General features: G+C 57.5%; 1 protein-coding gene across 40 annotated transcripts in view; it reads left to right on the forward strand.

Moving 5' to 3' along the window:
* The window catches only part of NCOR2 (nuclear receptor corepressor 2), a 291,098-nt gene that overhangs the window by 270,600 nt on the left and 1,254 nt on the right, over positions 1-19,244 (forward strand). For 29 of the 40 annotated variants that reach the window (XM_068911834.1, XM_068911856.1, XM_068911817.1 and 26 more), the window contains 14 exons: positions 887-1,114; positions 1,813-2,058; positions 3,724-3,873; positions 4,339-4,479; positions 4,591-4,753; positions 5,366-5,913; positions 8,227-8,370; positions 8,503-8,651; positions 9,018-9,211; positions 10,865-11,014; positions 11,824-11,969; positions 13,221-13,274; positions 17,081-17,308; positions 19,047-19,226. In XM_068911834.1, coding sequence (XP_068767935.1) covers positions 887-1,114; positions 1,813-2,058; positions 3,724-3,873; positions 4,339-4,479; positions 4,591-4,753; positions 5,366-5,913; positions 8,227-8,370; positions 8,503-8,651; positions 9,018-9,211; positions 10,865-11,014; positions 11,824-11,969; positions 13,221-13,274; positions 17,081-17,308; positions 19,047-19,226 — 2,721 coding nt within the window. The remainder of the gene's footprint in view (positions 1-886; positions 1,115-1,812; positions 2,059-3,723; positions 3,874-4,338; positions 4,480-4,590; positions 4,754-5,365; positions 5,914-8,226; positions 8,371-8,502; positions 8,652-9,017; positions 9,212-10,864; positions 11,015-11,823; positions 11,970-13,220; positions 13,275-17,080; positions 17,309-19,046; positions 19,227-19,244) is intronic. The other 11 variants (XM_068911855.1, XM_068911842.1, XM_068911846.1 and 8 more) reach the window with 5 other exon arrangements.

The raw sequence follows: 19,244 nt of genomic DNA on the forward strand, positions 1-19,244 counted from the left end.
GCAGAGCCAGGCTCTGCCGCGGGGTGCTCGTGCAGGTCAGGACGAGCCTGTCCAGCAGATCACCCAGCACGTCACAGGTCTCTCGCTGGGCTCTCCACCAGGGAGTATTTTTGAGCTGTGAACAGCGAAACACAAACCCAAGATCAGTGAGCTTAAACTCACTGTGCCTCTGGGGTCTGGGCCACCCCTGGGAAATGCTGGGAGGTCCTAGACAGGAAGAGCTTGAAAGCTGTTGTCTTTGAAGCTAACCTAAGATCTTTGTGGAGGGCAGCCCTAAGGTGGATTAAGGGAAAAGTTTTCCTTCTGTTCCCTTCAGAAGCAAAACCTGGCATCTGGCGTGTGCTCCCCGCTGTAACGGTGCCCCGGGGGAGCAGCCGCGGGCCTGGCAGTCTGGAGGTGCGAGGTTCGCCTGCCGCTCTTTGCTGAGGAGGCCACGGAGCTTGCGTTGGTGAGGGGGCGGTGGGCTGCAGGAATCGGGAAATCCTCTCGTACGGCTCCTGGCACCGGCTGGCCTCCGTGGCTCCGCTTCCCGCTGTGCGAGAACAAGGCTGTATATTGCCTCCCAGCAGGGAAGTGGGGGGACAAATCGGTCGCTGTCTGTCCCTCTCATGCCAGCACCGTGCGGGAGAGCCGCCCCCGGGGAGTGCGTGCCGGGCCAGCACATGCCTCGCGGGAGTGACGTTTCCCGGTGCTGCTGCTAGCGAAGACGGGGTCACCCGGCGCGTTGCACCTCGTACCTCTGCCCTGTCCTCCCACTTTGGTCTCTCGGGAGGTGGCAGGCGAGGGCAGGATGTCGAAGGTCCCCTTGACGTCCGCCGGAGCCGCGGGCGCCCCTTGGGGCCACGATGCTCGACTTTTCTGACTCATTTCCCTCTGCTCGCTGCAGGGAGCATCACTGCCGGGAAGCCGGTGTCCCAGGACAGAAAGATCACCCCCACGTCACGAGAGCTCACCAACTCCAAGTCTCCGCACGCCCCAGTGGCCGAGCACCACCACCCCATCTCCCCATACGAGCACCTGCTCCGGGGCGTGAGCGGGGTCGACCTGTACCGGGGCCACATCCCGCTGGCCTTCGACCCCGCTGCCATCCCCAGGGGAATCCAACTGGAAGCAGGTACTTTCCGCAGCAGGTTATGGTGGGCTTGGGATTGCTTTTCCCGTGCTAAGCTCCAAAAGGCTGAGGTTGTGCCAGGCAAAAGCACTGCTTTCAGTTTGGCCGTGGTAGATTTGGCTTTAAGCCCTGCTTTATCCAAACCATCCCCCACAGGAGATAGTTTGGAATTTTATTGGTGTAACAGGGGATCAGTTTGGCCCTTCTCCTTAATAAGCTGTGTAATGAGGCGCAGCCAAACGTGCCGTCACGGGCTTCGCAGCGGTCTGCTTCACCCCAAGCAGCGCCAGGAGACTCGTCAAAACTAGGCTGCTTTAATTGTGGCTCACCTCCGGAGCTGTGTCTGCAGTGCTCTCCTCGCCCGGTTGCCTCTGTGTCCCAACCAAGTATCTCCAGCAGACGCTGAGCCTCTGCCAACTGTGCAGTTTTAAGGCCCTGAGACAGCAAAAAGAAAAGCCCTTCTGGCTTCCTCCGCCCCCAAGCTCGTGAAAGCTGATGTTCCCAAATGCAGAGCCTGCCAGCCGAGGGCCAGGTGGATGGGGCTTTTGCATTTGCTGAATCAGGCATCAGGTGTCTCTGAACGTGTCCCCTACTAGCATGGGCAGCCTCCACATTTCCCCCACGTCAGGCCCTGCCTGCTGTCTCCCAGAAACCAATCTCTGGTGAAACCCTCTTTGTTTCTGCATCTTTTTCTCTCCCAGCTGCTGCTTACTACCTGCCGAGGCATCTGGCTCCGAGCCCCACGTACCCCCACCTCTACCCCCCATACCTCATCAGGGGGTACCCGGACACGGCTGCCATGGAGAACCGACAGACCATCATCAACGACTACATCACCTCGCAGCAAATGCACCACAACGCCGCAGCCACGGCCATGGCGCAGCGGGCGGACATGCTGCGCGGCTTGTCGCCCCGGGAACCCTCGCTGGCTCTCAACTATGCAGCAGGTCCTCCAAGCGCGGCACTGTGTGTCGGGGGGCTGGGGGGGGCGTGGTTTGGTGGCACTTTTACATTTTGAGAGGTGGCTGGATCAGACCCAGAGGTACCAGCCTGTTGCCTGCTCCAAAGGTGTGGCTGGGTCCAAGGGCCAAGCCAGCAGCACGGAGTCACCCAGTGGCGTAGGAGTAGCACCACTTGGCAGCTTTGGGGAGGGGGACTGCTGCTCTTTTTGCTATCTTTAGTTTCTTGAGGCTCCTTGCATACAGCTCAGACATAGGGTTGCAAGTCCACCTGCATCTGAGGGGCTCCACGGCACTGGGACCCACCCCATGAGCTACCGGCAGAAGGACTCCTCTCACTCTACTCTGGCACCACAGTGATCTCACAGCCCGAGTGGGCATCTGGGGCGGCAAGCTGCTGCTGCAGAGCCCGTTGGGGAGCCAAAGCAGGCTCTGAGCCCGAGTGGCTGTGTTGGTTGGGGATCCGATAGCATTTCTGGCAGGCGTGGCATGCGCTAGCCAGATTCTGCCTCCCAAAATTCCCCCCGCAGCCTGGCTGCATTATTGATTCCTGCTTCCTGTCCCAAGCTGACAATTGGATTTGTTCTAGGCATCCAAACAGTTGTTGGATCCTCCTCCAAAAGGGGCTGTTGTTAGTTGGAGGAGAGTAATTCCTGGCTCCTCGAAGGTCTCTGGGGATGCGCAGCTCTGCAGATCCGCGCCAGCAGGGCTGCTCTGCCGGGCTGTCACGGAGCGCTGTGCACTAACTGCTTTGCCCTGCTCTTCCGCAGCCCTCGGGCCCTAGTGGGAGAGGAGCAGGACAGGCAGCAGGAGCCTCAGAAAATGAGCAGGTCAGAGCTAGGAGAAATGGCAAAAGCGGGAAAGAACAGATCAGTACAGTTGGCAGCTGGGTCATAGGCAGGATGTGGGACCAGACTGGAGTCCCATAAAACAGAATAAGAAAAGTGGAGGGAAGGGGCCAAATTGTGGAGCTGCTTCTTCCTTTTGCAGCCCTTGATGGGTATCCATCCTGCAGGGAGTAAACCCCATGGCAGGGAGAGCTTCCCAGCCTGGCCCTTCTGGCCTTTGAAGATAAAAATAAGTGCTACTGGTATTATATGTGGCTTTCTGTAAAAGAAACAGAGCTTGCGTGAGGGGTTATATGCACAAATGCGCTATGCGAGGTACGTTGCTCCTGTCTTCTCAGCGTGCAGAGCGACGGTGAGTCTGGGTCTGGCTGGCTGGGAGGAAGTGCAGCCGGTGCTGGCTGTAGCCCTCTTGCTCTGTGTGGATAGATCTTGTTGTTCCTCCTCCCCGACGAGCCACTGAAAATCAGGTCCCTTTTGGTGCGGTTGGACGGACGAAATTAAAAACGGCCTGTTTGGCGACGGAGGGGAACATATGACCTGTTACAAAGCATCTTTCGGGGTGGGGAAAAAAAAGAGGTGATTCCCTGTACTGAATTGTTTCCAGCAGCTGACACACTGTATTTGCCCGAGGAGAGTCCCCTCCCCTCACAAACAGCGACTGGGGGCTGTGCGTGTGCTGGCAGCTCTCACTCCACGCCAGAGCAGTGGGACGGGTCGACCTTCCTGAGCATCGCTACCCGCTCTGACGTGGCCAAGCTGCAGCAGCTCAATGTTGTCCTGACAGTCCTGTCACTTCTCTCCCCAGGCATCATCGACCTGTCCCAAGTGCCACACCTGCCTGTCCTCGTGCCCCCCACCCCTGGCACCTCGGCCACCTCCATGGACCGCATAACCTACATCCCTGGGCCCCCCCAGACCTTCAGCAGCCGACACAGCAGCTCCCCGCTCTCCCCAGGTAATACTGGCACCTGCCAGTCCTTTTTCCGTAGGAAAATGGTCGGGCGGGAGTCCCGTAAACTATTCAGGAATATGAGCTCAGCACGCCAGCGAAAATTAGGGAGCCCACATTCATTCATATTCATGGCTCAAACCATTGGCTCTCTCAGACCAGCTCCTTCTAGGCTGTGCTGAGTTTGCTCGTTGGAGTCTTCCTTGCTTTTCCCCCATCTCTCCTGAAACGGCAGCTAGCAAACAGTCTTGTGTAAACGGTGTTCCCAGGAGAAGGTGCCGGGATAGCTATTGCATGACTTGCTTGGGCTTTGTCACGCTGGTTTTCCTGGTCTGTCCTCCTCCAGGTGACCTTGAATGGAGCCATTGCTTATCTGCTCCACAGACGAATTGATCTGAAGAGCGGGCAGTGTACCCTGCCTGGGAATTGCTCTGCCTGCAGTCCTTTCATTGCCTTTTGGTTTGTTTTTAGGAGGCCCCACACACATGACCAAACAGTCAGGATCATCGGTGTCTGAGCGGGAACGGGATCGGGATCGTGAACGTGAGAGGGAGCGCGAGAAGTCCATCCTAGCATCCACCACTGTGGAGCATGCACCCATCTGGAGACCGGGTAGGCTGGGGAGGAGCCCAGCACAACTTGTCAGGGCCAGTGCTGGGTGGAAGTAGGGTTGGGACTGTAACCAAAAGGGCTGAAGAAGTCCTTAACTGTGTCTGCCCCCAGGTACGGAGCAGTCCAGCAGCCGTTCGTCCTCGCACTCTCACAGCCACCAGCACTCTCCTGTCTCCCCCCGCACCCATGAGACCATCCAGCAGCGCCCCAGTGTGCTCCACAACACAAGCATGAAGATCATCTCCTCAGAGAACCCCACCCCTTCCGTCCTGCGGTACGTCCCCCCAGTAAAGTCGCTGCCACTTGCCGAGACCCCTGCACTGCGGCCAGCCACGGCAGTTAGTTAATGAGCATTGGTTCATGCACCACTGAGATTGAGCAAGGGTATTTTGGCCTTCAATCTCAGGGAGGGCAGGACTGGAGCTTGCAAAAAAGTTGTGATGGGGAGAAGCCGATTTTGGTACGCCTTTCCTTGGCGTTATCTGGTGGCTTTAACTACTACACAAAAGCAGGAAGGAACGTTTGAGTGCTGTCTGTGACCAAATACAAATATTACTCCTTTTACTGAAAGTTTCCTTCTTCTGGGATTATTAAGGTCTCTGAGACTTGTTCCATGGTTTCTGTTCTCTCTGTTTGATTCATCCTGACCACAGCAAATATCCCGTGGCCAGCTATTGTGGGGCACACCTGGGTGGCAGAGGCTCAGGCTGAGCCCTTGTCACCTGCTCCAGCATGGGCCAGCTCAACGTTCAGGAGCTCTGAAAGGACCTTGGACAGACAGGGCTAATGCTTTGGCTAAACACCTGGGCTCTAGGGGATGGGTAGCAGCAGTTCCCCTTTGCCACTTGGTTCTCATGTCTTTGCCTCATTTTCTTTTGCCTCGAAGATCCTCGTCCACCACTACCACGTCGCCGATCCGCTCTGCAGGCTTCCCCTCAGCCTCCGCTCTGCGCTCCTCCATTGGCACGGTGGACAGCTATGCAGCCATGATGGACCCAGCCGTCCTACAGAAAGAGGCCTCGAGGGCCCGAGAAGCCAAGGTAGAACGTCCCCAGACTGACAACAACATATTCACCTCAAAGCTGCCCGCTGGGGCCAACCTAGAACAGTCGCCTTCGCCTATTAAAGCCATGGAGTCGAGGCCTTTACCCGCCTCTGGGCCCGGTTCTTCTCATCACTATAGCAGAGGACAGGGGAAAAGTCAGCAGCACCATCACTCTCTGGACCAGCAGCATGCAGCCTCAGGCCCCGAGCAGCACAGTAGAGAAAAGAGTCAAAGTAAACCCTTTTCAATGCAGGAACAGGAGCTCCGAGCACTCGGTAAGACCACCACGACAGCGGCCAACTTCATAGATGTGATTATCATGCGTCAAATTTCTTGCGATAAGGGGCAGCGAGAAAGAGGCTCGCTAAGTAACGACTCCACTAGTGATGGTAAGAAATTGGAAGGGAGGGGCGAGAGAGCGAATCTGTGGCCTGAAACCAATTTTACTTTATTATTTTCTTATTTTTAGTTGCACGTTTTGGCTATTGGCTTCATCAGGTCCCCAAGTGTGTTTGTTCATCTGCTTCCCGATTGTTACATTATTCCAGTCTTTTTATTTGTGTGTGTTTTAGGGATCTTCCCATCCCTCACCCTCTTTTAATTTTTTCCGTTGCCAAGTCTTGTTTTGCAAATGTCACTCAGTTCCTGGTATTGCTTTTTACGGACAATAGCAATTTGCTAATTCTGATTTCCCCATAATTAGAAAATCCCAGGCAGTCTGTAAGAAACAGTTGTGAGTAATAAATCAAATGAGCAAAGAGGAGAGCGTGATGGGGCTGCTGGCCATCAGACAGGCACATCCCTGCTCATTGTGGTGCCTTGGAGCATACAGGATCTCAAAGGGCTTTGCAGGCTGCCGAACGGTGTAGCTCTGACTGGATACCTTCACTTAGGGTCCCTAGCAGTGGATGTGGGATAAGAGGGAAATGTGGACAGGGAGGTTCAGGGACCGCTTAACACAGCCATGCTCTGCAACTATTTCCAGAGCAGACCATAGTAACCACTTGACAGCGATCCTGTGTACAACAGAGAAGTGGTGGGATAAGTTTTTCCAGAAGAGTGTGTGGGAAGGGAGTTGGATTCAGGGTCTGGGTTATTTGTGATGGGATAACTCTGGGGAGAGCTGTCTGCTTTTCCCAGAGCATTCATCCAGGCTCCCCATCAAGTGTGCAGAAGTAGCAGGTAGCCGCGGTGATTTAATGGGGCACCTTCTTCAAGTTGGAGCATCTGCCAGCATCCTGCCGCAGCCATCAGCACTGGGTATCACCACCAAATCCCTCTTACTATATATAACACAATAGGAAAGAGCATGGAAAACACATGGAAAGGGCATGGCAGTGTGGTCTGGGGGAGGAGAGCTGCTCTCCCTTGCGCTTCCTGATCCACTCATCCCGCTGCTCATTGATGTCTTTGTGCCCTTAGCCCTTCTAACAGAGGTCCAGGGCCCAGGATGTGCCTCTGACCATGGGTACATTGCCCGACTTAGCTTTTTCTGTACTTTTTTTGCTGATGTTAGTGCTTTCTCCAGCGGAACATTAACCGTGACGAGGAAGAGATGGGCTCCTCTTCTGTGATCCATGGGCTGAAGGAAAGGGTCTTGCATTCCCCAGGGCTTGCTTAATTTTTGGTGCCTGGGAGGCCGTGCCAGAGGGGGTGGCTCCCCCCAACGTGCGAGGTCGGTGTGTCAGGGCAACCACAACAAAGTCCACGCTGGGGACTGGGGCCCCTCAGACGGCGCCGTGGGTTGCATGCCAGATCCGCCTCAAATTGGCAGTTTCTAGGATTTCAGATTTAGGAGGTTAAAGGCCTGTTGAGATGAGAGTCGTAAGTGTTACCAAACTTTCTTAGCTGGAGAGAGGTGGTGTATGTCTCCCCCACCGTAGACCGTTGGACCTGGGGTTTAGGGAGTCCAGGACACCTGGGTCCTTTGCCCCTGGTCTATAGGAGCACAACCTGTCTGTGCCTCAGTTTTCTCTCTCTGCCAAAGATAGTCATGATCCATCATTCCAGCTCTGCCTGTTTTGATGCACCTTGAGGCCACACAAAGGGCTTAACAGGCAGAGAAAGGTCAAGGAGCCTTTTTGGCCCTCTGATGTCTCACTCTGGTGTCTTTGGAGCAGGATCTGGAGTCTGAAGGGCCTGGTGCCCTATTTTCAAATCACTGACGTTGGCTGCGTTGGGCTTTGGGCTTTTCTTTGTAAAGCGCTTTGAGATCTTCCTTGCAGGCCGCCTCCCCTCCTGCAGGGGATCGCTTTCCCTCCTGGCATAGCCTTGTTGCTATTTTTCCAGTGTTTCACTAGTGGAGGGAGAGGGGCCGAGCATGGGGCCAACGCGGAGGGGCTGAGTTTGGTGCACCGTGACTTGCGGCCTTCCCAGCTCCACGGGGAATGCAACGTTCTTGCTGACATCAGCAGAACGCAAAGTTGGAGGTGGCCCAGGGGTCCGCGCTCTGCAAGGGTGCGTGGGTGCTCCCATGGCTGCTGGGAGGGAGGATCCCGTTTATGCCTGTCACACGCTGCCCTGTCCTCTCCACTCCTCCGGAGCCACATCTGTTCCTCGCAGTTTCACCTGCCAGGTCTTCCTGGACCTCTTCATTCCCCTCTTTGCTGAACGTGAGACTCCTCCCGCAAGCAGCCATTGCAACCACGCTCGGGAAGAGCAAAGAGAGGCCCAGCGTAAAGGCCCTTCTTCCCCTTCCTCAGGCTTCCACGGTGGCTACAGCCCGGACCGCATCGAGGCCGTGAGTCCCGTGAGCTCGCCCAGCCTGGTCCATGAGAAGGGAGCCAAGCTGCTGCAGGACCCGGAGAAGGGACACGCAGAGCATGACCTGCGACAGAAACAGCAAGGTGAGGGTTGGCACCGTGGCAGGGATTGCCCGGCTCTCCATGCCCCGGTGCCATGTCAGGACATTGTTTGGTAGCTGAGGAAGAGGAGGCAGCTTTCGTTCCGCTCCAGCCTGTCCTTTCTGCCTCCCACAGCCTCCCTGAAGGCCTCGGCTCCTGAAGCAGCCCACCTGCAGCACCTCCGCCCGTCTGAGAGCCAGCAGCCCCCGTGTCAGCCGCTGCAGTCCAGCCAGAGCGTCAAAGGCATGAACCAGCGGGTAGTCACACTGGCCCAGCACATCAGTGTGAGTAAGGTTGCTCTCTCCTTCCTGGTGCCCTGGGGAGGAGGGTGGAGCCGTATCCAGAGCTGATGTGAAACCTTTCTGGTGGGGAGGGCTAGGAGTGGTGTTAGAGCTCTGAGCACCTGTGGTTTGGTGCACCATGCGTGTTCGGCCCGGACGGTTGCTTCCAGAACAAGCCTGTCGTGAGAGCTACGGCAGGCAGGAGGCAGAGGTTACATCCCTGCTGGCTGCAAGGACGAACCGGCCTAACCGGAGGGGAAGTGCAGCCAGTGCAGAGCATCTCCTCCTGCTTGCGCTGTCTTAGTTGAGTCCTGCAAAGCGGGAAGTGGAAACCAACTCTGGTTTTGACTTGGGGTTTTCTTCTTCTAGGAGGTCATCACCCAGGACTACACACGTCATCACCCTCAGCAGCTGAACTCCCATATCCAGACCCCAGTGTACTCCTTCCCTGGGGCCGCGTGCCCCGTACTGGACCTGCGTCGCACCCCCAGCGAGGCCTATCTCCAGCAGCAGGAGCACGCAGCAGCCTCCAGGATCTCTCCGCAGAGCGAAGGAGGCAAAAGGTGAGGGTAGTAGTGAGGGTCAAACTAAAGCGGGCCCGGACGGGGGTTTTGCTAGCCCATTGTGCAATGTGAACCCGGATAGCGCAGGGCTACCCAGGGTGAAGAGCTGGACGGTGCTGTGGGTTACCTGGCACCCAGGTCGGGCAGTGCATAGGATGGGTTGTCATTTGACTTTGCTGGATTTTTGTCCCCAGTTTGAGGCTCACATGGATCGCTTGCTTATAATGCCCAGAGCATAAAGCCGTCTTCTGATCTTGGCATTTTTGCCCTGTCTTGCCTGTCTTGCCTGCCCGATTGTCCCAGGGATGCACTCAAGACCCCTTTAGAGAGGCTGTTCGTGATCCCCTTCCCCAGGTCGCTGGTGTCTTTGGTCCCTGGCAGGTCACTGCATGGTGACCTTTCAGATCCCAGATGGTTCCAAAAAACCCAATACAGTGCATTTTCTCTTGATTCAAGAAGAGTTTTATCTCCATCCATTTTCAGTGAATCGGAAGCTTGTTAGATATATGTGCGGTGTCAACTATAATTATCCATTTCAGGCACCAGCTTTATTTTTTTTAAAGTCACTTTCAAATTACGCAAGTAACATCACAAGAAAAGTCTAACTGCTGTTGAAGTGAGTTGAAAAAAACTGAGAGTCTTTCACTGAAAGTCCTAGAATGGGGTCTATCCTCCCACCCTAAATGCAGACAGTTCAGTGAGACCCAGATATGTCCAGGAAGCAGTGGTGTCTCCAAACCTGTGATTCCCTGTCAGTAAATGTAATTATTTTTCCCAGCTCTGCATGGTCCTAGAATTGGCTTTGTAACATTAGGGAAGAGAACCCAGCCCTGGCCACCCAGAGAAGAAGAAAACTGAAAAAAGAAACCACAGACAGAACAAAGACGTAAATTCCCAGAACTCGCCGTGAGGAATTCCTCACGGACTCGACCCTGGCCGCCTCCCAGGCAGCTGGCTACATTCAGACATCAGAGGCCTTGCCAGTGTGTCCCATGGCTGTGTCGGTCCTCTCCAGGCTGGCCCCCAGCTGCATGGCTGATCCATGCAACCCCGCCAAAGAGCCCAGCAGGGCCCGCTCCTGACCCTGCAATGAGAGTGGACGGGAGGTGGCTGGATGCTGCCCTCCTGGAGCGCCGTAGCCACCTCCCATGTGTTAACAAATATGATGGAGGGTTAAGAGAGACATCTCCCCAAAAGGTTAACACCCCAGCTCTCTGAAGGGCTGCGCAGCCGCTGGCCGGGGGGTAGCAGCAGTCAGTGTCCCTGCAAACGCAGGAGAGCTCTGGTGAGTAGAGGGTCCCATGGGCTGAGCCAGAATGTCCCAGGACTTGTCCCTCCATCTTCCCTGGGTAACTATATTTGGGCCAGTTGCTAGCTGGCCCGCTGCCTGGAAATCTGGGCTGCATCTCAGTTCAGGCCTTCTCTGCACTCCTGTGGTTCAAAAAATGCCCAAGCTGCTCTGTTCCTAAGGCTTGTGTTAAAAGGCACCGTAAGCCCACAAGGGTGTGGAAGGTTTGGCTTCTTTCCTCGCTTTACAGAAAGCTATTTTAGTCCTTCCCACTCCCACCCCCCCCCCCGCCCACCCCCCGAGCTGCTGTGCAGAGACAGAGGATGTTGCAATAAACTGATTGCATCTCCCATCACCATCCACAGATCCCCGGAGCAGAGCAAAGCCTCGGCAGGGAGCGGGCCAGACAACTGTATCGAGCCCGTTTCTCCACCAGACGGCGTGGGAGAATCGGAGCACGCCAAGAACGCCACATACCCGATCCTGTACCGAGAGGGCGAGCAGCTAGACCAGAGGTAGCGCAGAGGGAGGGGGAGGTGGGAAAAATGTGAGGGTGTTCCCCCTGTCCCCACGCCACCTTGGGCCGCGGGAGGACCTGCCCCTGCCTTGCCCTGTGAAGTGTCCCCATCGCTGCCTGCCGCTCGGCATGCAGGGTATGGCCAGGCCAGCTGGGGGTTGTCTCCTTTCTATAGCTCTGATAATCCAACAACAGGGTGAGGGGCCAGCTGGCTCCCGAAACCTCCTCTCTGAGGAGCTGACCTCCAAGATCCTCCTCCTAGACGTAGCCTTGTGCTGTTTGCCCACTGCTGTGCAAGCACATCCTAGCAAATTGCCCGTCTCCCAGTGAGCCTATGCAGAAACGGAGGCGTCCTGACACTCCTGGCAGATCCCAGCACCCCCAGTCTGTCAGCTCCTATCCCTTCCCCCCAGAGTGGAGGATGGCCTGGCCCTTCTTTGGTACCTTTGGAAACATTGTTCTGTACAAACTGTCTTCTTGAATGTTTGCCTGAGTAGAAAAGATCTGCCTCTAAGGAACTGAATTTTAGATCTGAGAAGGGAATTTAGTTGGACTCATTCATTGCAAGGTAAGAACAATTAGGACAAAAGAATTTTCCTTGCAGGCAAAAGTTGTGTCGCATCCCAGATTTCTGTCTGTTTAGAGGGGTGTTTCCACAGTGTGATACATCTGAAGTAGAGCTGGGGAGAAAAGTTGGAGATCCCAAATAGCGCAGGAGCCCAGGGGCTGATTTGGGAGAGTTACGGTTAAGGTGGGATTTTGTGCGTTAGCCGTTGCAGTGGTTTCTAACAGCCTTTTGCTTTGCAGGATGGGGTCCAAGTCCCCAGGAAATAACACCCAGCCTCCAGCTTTCTTCAGCAAGCTGACTGAGAGCAACTCTGCCATGGTGAAATCCAAGAAGCAGGAGATCATCAAGAAGCTCAGCACGACCAACAAGAATGAGACGGAGTACAGTAAGGACGTGTGGGGAGGCGAGTGGGGGGCAGGAGGGGGGCAAGCCTTGAGGACACACGGAGCAAAGGAGATTTGAGAGTGGGGTGCTGCTGTAAGTTAAGGGCTAGGACTGCCACCCAGTTGTCTCCTGGTCGTGCCGTGGTTTGCTGGGAAGCGTGAGTACTGGCTGCTTTCTGCAGTGAGCCGCCTTGGTCCTGTGAGCTGTGAGCATCCAGGGGGACAATGGGAGGACTTCCCAGCTGTGTGCCTCCTTGCTCTGGGGCTGTCGGTCCAACCTGTGTGGCAGCACCAGATAACCTCAATAGGAAGGAAATAATCAGCTGAGCATGGAGGAGACTTAAAAGCAATTGATATTTTAATGAATAGCCAGCCAAGCTAAATCCTTCCTCCTTGAGATGCATCTCCCCCCAACATTACTTTAATCCCTCCATCAATATTGGTACAGCTCTGTAAAACTGACTTGTATTAGAAATTCAGCCCATTCGTTCATTAACCGCTAATAGAGAAGATAGGATCATAATTTAATTTAGCCCAGCATTATACAGTCAATACTAATTCAATTTGAATCCATCTTACAACAGCTGCATCGGATAAGAGGGAGCAAGCTGTCTCGTCTCCTGGATGATGTTACCATGAGCCAACTGTATTATTATGCCCCTTTGGGGACATGCAGCTGAACCCCATAACCTTCCACACTTTCCCTTATCAAGGGAAAACAAACAGAAATAGGAAACACCTCTTATTTTATGAGAATTTCTGTTATTCTAAGGAAAGCGATATCCAAGTCAAACAGCTCAGCTAAGAGGGAAAATATTGATTTAACGTTTCTTCTCCTCCTCGCCCTCCCCACTGCCCACAACTGCTCCCTGGATATGGAGATTTGAGTCTTTGGAAGCCCTGCAGGCAGGAGAGAGGGTTTAACTTTGCGGTACTTGTAATGCGAAAGGGCTGGAGGTGGGAGGTCAGCACTGAGCATGGAGACACTGCCCTGGGTCTTTGGGGTCTGCTTTTCTGCCCACTTCCACCTGGCAAGAAGTGGTGGCTGTGGTTCCCCAGAAGGCAAAGGCAATGATTTATGGTCCCAGCATCTGCAGACCTGCCTTAGTTCCTGGGGGATGTGGGTTGTTGCCAGCCTGGGCACTGTGATGGGGACACCAGGACCTTACCATGGCCAGCGTGACAGGTCTGCCCTTGCAGCCAGCCCATTTGCACTGCTTTCCATACTAAAGAGCTTCTTTCTTTTTTTCCAGATGTTGGGCAGCCCGGAACAGAGATTTTCAATATGCCAGCTATTACCGGAGCAGGTAACTCTCACACTGTATCTATGTCATACCTCCTTACAGAGTTCACAGCTATGTTCACAGCTATGAAGAAAAGCAGCCTCAGTAGATTTAAGACTTGTGGGGGGGGAGGGGGTGGATTTTTTTTGCAATAAGGCCTAGCATAACTGTTGCTGAGGGGCTGAAGGCCTCAGTACACACCGTAACTCCCTGATGTGGAGTTGGAGACAAGGCGACGTAATTCCTCTGAAAGCCGTGCAGGCCTCAGAGGTTGAGCAGAGGTTAAAACTCCAACAGTGATACCAACAGAAAGCCTGTCAGCAAGGGGTTGGCCAGGTCTGTCTGAGTTGGCAATCTGATACCAACAGAGAGGATTGACCTATAGCAGCGCGGTGCCTTCAGGGCGCATTAGCACCGGCAGCAGGTAAGATGCGCAGGAGGTCCACCCTCCCTGGGAGGAAAAGCCGCAGCACACGTCCTGCAGAGCAGGACCCTGTGCTGCTCAGCAGCAAGGTTCGGGGAGAGAGCACCGTGGTCTTGGCAGGACCTTGTGGCCACACAGGTAGGAAGAGGAGGCAGTGGATGGGTCACAGGGCATCAGCAAAGGGGAGCGAGGGTGGGAAACAGGCTTCCCACCACCGTGGGCTGGACGCAATGCGGAATTGCTTGTGGGAGCAAACTCAGGTAGTCACAGCATCTCCTGGCCTTGAACTGAGAGCGTTTGGGCAAACAGGTGATGGCTGAAAACAGAGGGAGGGTGTTATCTGGGGGATGGAGGGGTGGTCGGGCACAGGGGTGCTGGCAATGCATTTAGTCCTCCACGTACTTAAAGCACAGGTTGACTTTGCTTTCTCAGTAGCTGGGAGGAGGAGAAAGTGCAGCTGGTGGCTGGGTCCTTGCTCCCTTCCAGCCACATCAGTGCAGCTAGTCCTACGCAGAAGAGCTTTCTGGGCAGGATTATGTCACCCTCTGACGATATGCAGAGAGGGGGAGTTTTGTGGTGCCATTGGGGTGACAGAGGCTTTAAGCCAGGAAGCCTGGTTCTGGAGTAACAGTTTTTTGTTGGTGGTATCTGAGCACCTCTGCAGAGCCCCGTGCAGGCTCCAGGCAGCCGTGGCGTGGTTCAGTGCGGGTCCCCAACCTTAACTAGCATCAACTGCTGGCTAACACGTGGGACATTGCCCCAGGCACCAAAGAGCTGGGGTGCAGCCACCCTGCTCTCAGGGAGCTGGGAAGGGCTCGGCACAGTCGCCCAGAGCCCTGTGGGGACCATGCAGGACACTGCATTCTCTTGAGCTCGGCTACCCCCATGGCTCTCAACCCAGCAGGGAAAATGGGAGAGAGGGAGAAGCTGAAGGAAGTGATTCTGGCAAAGAGGGCTGAAAGCGGCCCCATGGCGTGAGGGGGGCACTGAGGGCTTCCTGGGCGCAGCGCAGAGATCAGCCAGGCAGGAGGACAGCGCGAGGGCTGCTGAGCTGCCACCAGCCCTGTCTATAAGACAGCAGCACCTCCTGCCAACATAGCTGCCATGTACGTTTATGGGCTGGCAGAAGCGTCCGTGTGGGCTGCTGGCATGCACATGCTGTCAGGAGACTCTTCTGCGGGGTTTCCTTGCTGCACCGCGTCTGCGTGCAGGCGGAGACGGCTGCGCTTGCCTCTGCGGCGCTGGGGACCGAACGCTGCCGGGCCCGCTGCTGCCATCCTGCGGCACGGCTGGGCCACGGGGTCCAGGGAGCCGTCCCGGGGCAGCGCCGGGGCTCGGCCGAGGCTCCCCGCAGTATTGCTGGTTGCGCCTTTCGAGGGGTCGCCCCCGAGGCTGAGGTCTGGGCCCTGTGCAGCTTACGTCCGTTGCAGCCTGGTCTTTTTCCCACCCAAACGTGTTCCCTTGTAAGTGTCGGCGGCTGCTGGAGCCACGCGGCCCAGAGCCTTTCCCCACCGAAGGCCGCTTTCCCCCACGCGATCAGGAATTAACCTTAGCGAGTCCCTGGCAGAGTTAGGTGTGGACGGGAGCAAGACAATTTGGGAGGTTCCAGTAAGAGTACAAGGAGCTGGTGGGGCGCCCCGGGTCTCCTCCCGGCTCGGCCGCTGACGTGCCTGTGGCCTTCAACACAGACCAGGAAACAGAGATGGTAGGATGGAGGTTCCCGCTTCCTGGGAAGCCGCGAGCCGCCGGAGTTTGCAGCGCCCAGAGGCAGGAGGCATGTTGTACACGCACTGTACACCTGCCTGCGGCGCTCGGCGGAAACCCAACCCAGCCGGCAGCGCAGCTTTCTCCGATGCCTTTTCGTTTAGCAGCATTAACGGCCTCCGACAGTGGGAACCCCTTCAGGCTGCTGTTTTTAAGTGATGGCTAAACTTTGCCCCAACCGAGGGAAAAGCCCCAGGGCCTGCTCTGGTTTCCGGCCGCAGCATCCGCGAGATGCGGGCGTTGCTTGGCCAGGGTGTTAGCGTGCAGGCCGTCCCGTGCAGGGTCACGTTTGTAGGATACTTTCCTGCCTTTGGTTTAAGATCCTGAGCCAAGAGCTGTGTTGGCATCGATGCTTGTGGTAGGTGTGGGAAGGCAAAGCCGGGAACGGTGTAAAACAGCTCACGTTTGGGAGAAGGAGCCAGGACAGGAGGATGCTGCTGGCCGCGACCTGGTGGTCCGTGGCCGGCGAAACGCAGCGGGGGACACCCAACCTCTTGAGAGCCTGCCCGGGTCAAAGCCCGTCCCGCTGCATTTGAGGGAAGAGCGAAGGCAAACCGTAGGGAGTTGAGTCCCGCGTGGCGTGGAGGGGGAGCCGGGGGGCACGCTGCCCCTTCCCAGGAAGACGAGGGAGCTGGGGGGCCGCCCTCACCGGCCCGCTGTTCTCGTTCGTGCCTATATTTTGCCCTTGCTTGTCTCCTGTAACCGCCGCGCTGGGAATGCCGGTCGCGTGGCTGAGCCTCTGGTCCCTGTGCGGCGCTGCACCATAACTGCATGGCTTCTGAGACTCACCCGCGCTCGGACACACGCACCGCTGCGCCTCCGCCGCCCGTTCCCCAGCCCTGGCCCTGGGGAGGGCGCCCCAGCCGGGGCCGGAGCCAGAGCCAGAGCCGGAGCGGAGGGGAGCGGGCCGGCCAGGGGGCTTGCCAAGAGCGCGAGGAGGGACGAAAGGGCTCTCCCCTCTGCCCCGGGCTGCCTGTGGTTGCCACCTCCAAGCCAAGGCCACCCCTAGGCACCTTCTTCCAAACGCGTGTTTTTGTAGGTTTTTCATAGTGCCCCCTCTTCCTTCCCTGTGTTTTCCTCCGTGAGAAGCTGGCCCAGCCTCCGGATTTTCTGCGCACCTATTTTTAATCCGGGTGCGCATCCGTACAGAGCTGCGCGCATCCCTTCCGCCCCCACCCCACGCGCGCTGCGCTTGCCCTGGTTGTGGCGTGAAGCCCCCCCCCCCCCCCCCCGTCTTGCTGCGCCTCCCCCGGGGCTCAGCAAAGACCCTTCGCCCCTCTCTCCCTCCCTCCAAGCCCCCTCCGAGCCTTTAGCCCCGGGGAACCCACGTCTGCGCGCAGCCCTCCAGAAGCAGAAGTCACGGAGTAAGTCTCATTCCTTCCCACCGTCAGCCCCTGCCAAGCCCCGGGGCGGGTTGGAGAGGGGAGGCGGAGGGGGGCCAGCCCGCGACGAGTGCATTGCAGAGCTTTAAAGAACAAGATGACAAAGTTTGTTGCTTTGCGAGAATGTGCTGACTGTTTGTTTCTTCCCTTCTCCCTTGTCTCCTTTCTCCCCTTCCCCTTCCCCGTCCCCCGTCTTTCTTCTCATTTGGCTCCCTCCCATCTCCCGTCCCCGTCTTTCCTCCCCTTCCCGTGTCTCCCAGGGCTAATCAGTTGTAGAAGCCAGTCGGTCCAAGAGAATTCCAGTACCAACATGGGGTTGGAGGCAATAATTAGGAAAGCCCTAATGGGTAAATATGACGAGCAGTGGGAAGAGCGCTCACCTCTCAGTGCCAATGCTTTTAACTCTCTGAATGCCAGTGCAAGCCTGCCCGCTGCTATGCCCATAACTCCTGCTGATGGACGAAACGAGGACGTGCGCTCCTTGCCAGGTCTGCAGCCCTCTCCACCTTCGCTTTTTCTGTGTTATTAATTCTTGGCCTTTGTATTTCCCCTTTCACGGGTGGATTTTTTTTTTCCCCCCTCCGTTTTTGTTCATTTTGGTTTTCTTCCCCCACCTCCCCCCAGCTTCGAGCTTTGTGAATCCGCTGATTAATCCTGGTCTTGTTTGATGTTAATTTAATAGTCTCGGAAGGTGCTGTTGCTTTCTCTAAACCACTGACTGTGCTCCTTTCCCCATTTGTTGTTTTTAATATCTCCTTTCCTTATCACCTCGAGAAGGTTAACGGGAAAAAAAAAACAAACCCTATCCCCAAAAGGCTAAAGCCATAAACTAAAACAGCCCCCCCTCCCCCCCCCCAAGAAAAACTGTCCATAAAAACCCCCTCCCGCTCCCAGCCCGCAGGAAAACAGGGACTCGGCAAAACTTTGGCGGGCGACAGCCCGAGGGCACGCTGGGGCCGAGGTCCGGCGCTGGGGCCGGAGCCCGGCCGCGCGTTTCCCGAAGGGCAGCTCCAGCGTAGCCGCTCCTCCGCGGCGGAGGCTGCAGGGAGCCCCCGGCGCAGGGCAGGAGCCGAGGAAGGTCCAGGCAGGGCAGGGGGACACGGGGGAGCTTTTCCCCTCCCTTGGTCCGGGGGTTTCACCCCTTAATGAAGTCGGCTCCGAGCACGACTCGAGCTGCCGGGTTCGCCGGCGTCCCCGGGGCGTGGAGGTCCCGCTGCGCCGGCGGGCAGAGGCTCTGCCGGCCGGGGGACAGACGGGGGGACAGGGCCTCGGAGCGAGAGGGAGAGCTCGAGGACGGAAAAAGCGATAGAAAAGGGGAAATCTTCAGAAACTAGAGAGCGGGCAGGCGCTCGGGGCGCAAGCGCCCGAGGGGCCCGGCTCGTCCGCGCTGCGGCCGAGCGAGCAGAGCCCGGCGGGGCTCGCGGGCCCGGCCGCCGGCGCCCCGCGGGTTTCCTCGGCTGCCGCCCCTGCGGTGCGGGAAGGCAGAGGGGCAGCCGGAGGCCGGCCGGGGAGAGGGTTTGGCCCCCGGGCCGCGCACCCGGCAAAGCGCAGGCAGGCAGGCAGGCGTGCCGTTTGGGAGGCCGGCGGCGTGGAGCGGGCGCCGGGCCCCGCCGCGCCGGCTCGCCTCCCCGCGCCGCTTCAGGCGAGGCGCTCGCTAGCTTATCGCAGGAAAGCTTTTCCCGGCTACCGCTGCTTCCCACCCGCGCTTCAGCACGGCCGGAGCGAGGCCGCCCCGCCGCGGCAGGGTGGGGGGCCGGCGAGGCCGCCCGGCCGGCCCCTTTCCGAAACTTGCTCCCCGTTGAGCTGGGATAACCTACCTAGCGGCGGGCCGGGGGTGGGGGGGGGGCCGTTTGGGCTTTAAACCTTTCGCAAGCTGGCCGAGCGTTGCCAGGGATTTTCGCTGCGAGTTGCTAAAAGACAGCCCCGGTGGCGGAGCAAGAGGCCGCGGAAGCGGGGAGCGCGTCGGGGGGCTCCGGACACCCCCCACCCCTCCGCCCCGACGGCAGCAGGGCGGCCCACGGCCCCCGGACGCGCCGTGTTGAGGTTTCCACCAGCCGTTAAAAGTCGGGTTTTTTTCGGGCTCTTAAGAGGAGCCTGGCTTGGGGGAGGCGCCGGGTCGCCCCCGCTCCCCCCCGCCACCCCCCGCGCCCCGCAGCTCCCCCGCCGGCCCCCGCGCCGCCCGGCCCCGGCCCGGCCCCGATGACGAGCGGCCGCTTCTCTTTGCAGGAGGAGGTGGGAAGCCAAAGATCGCCGCCAGGCCCAACAGCCGCAAGGCCAAGTCTCCAGCGCCGGGCCTGTCCTCCGGGGAGAGGCCGCCGTCCGTCTCCTCCGTGCACTCGGAGGGGGACTGCAACAGGCGGACGCCGCTGACCAACCGCGTCTGGGAGGACAGGCCGTCGTCCGCAGGTACCGCGGGACGTGGGC

Source organism: Struthio camelus, chromosome 17, assembly GCF_040807025.1.
Source record: "Struthio camelus isolate bStrCam1 chromosome 17, bStrCam1.hap1, whole genome shotgun sequence".
Classification (NCBI taxonomy): Eukaryota; Metazoa; Chordata; class Aves; order Struthioniformes; family Struthionidae; genus Struthio; species Struthio camelus.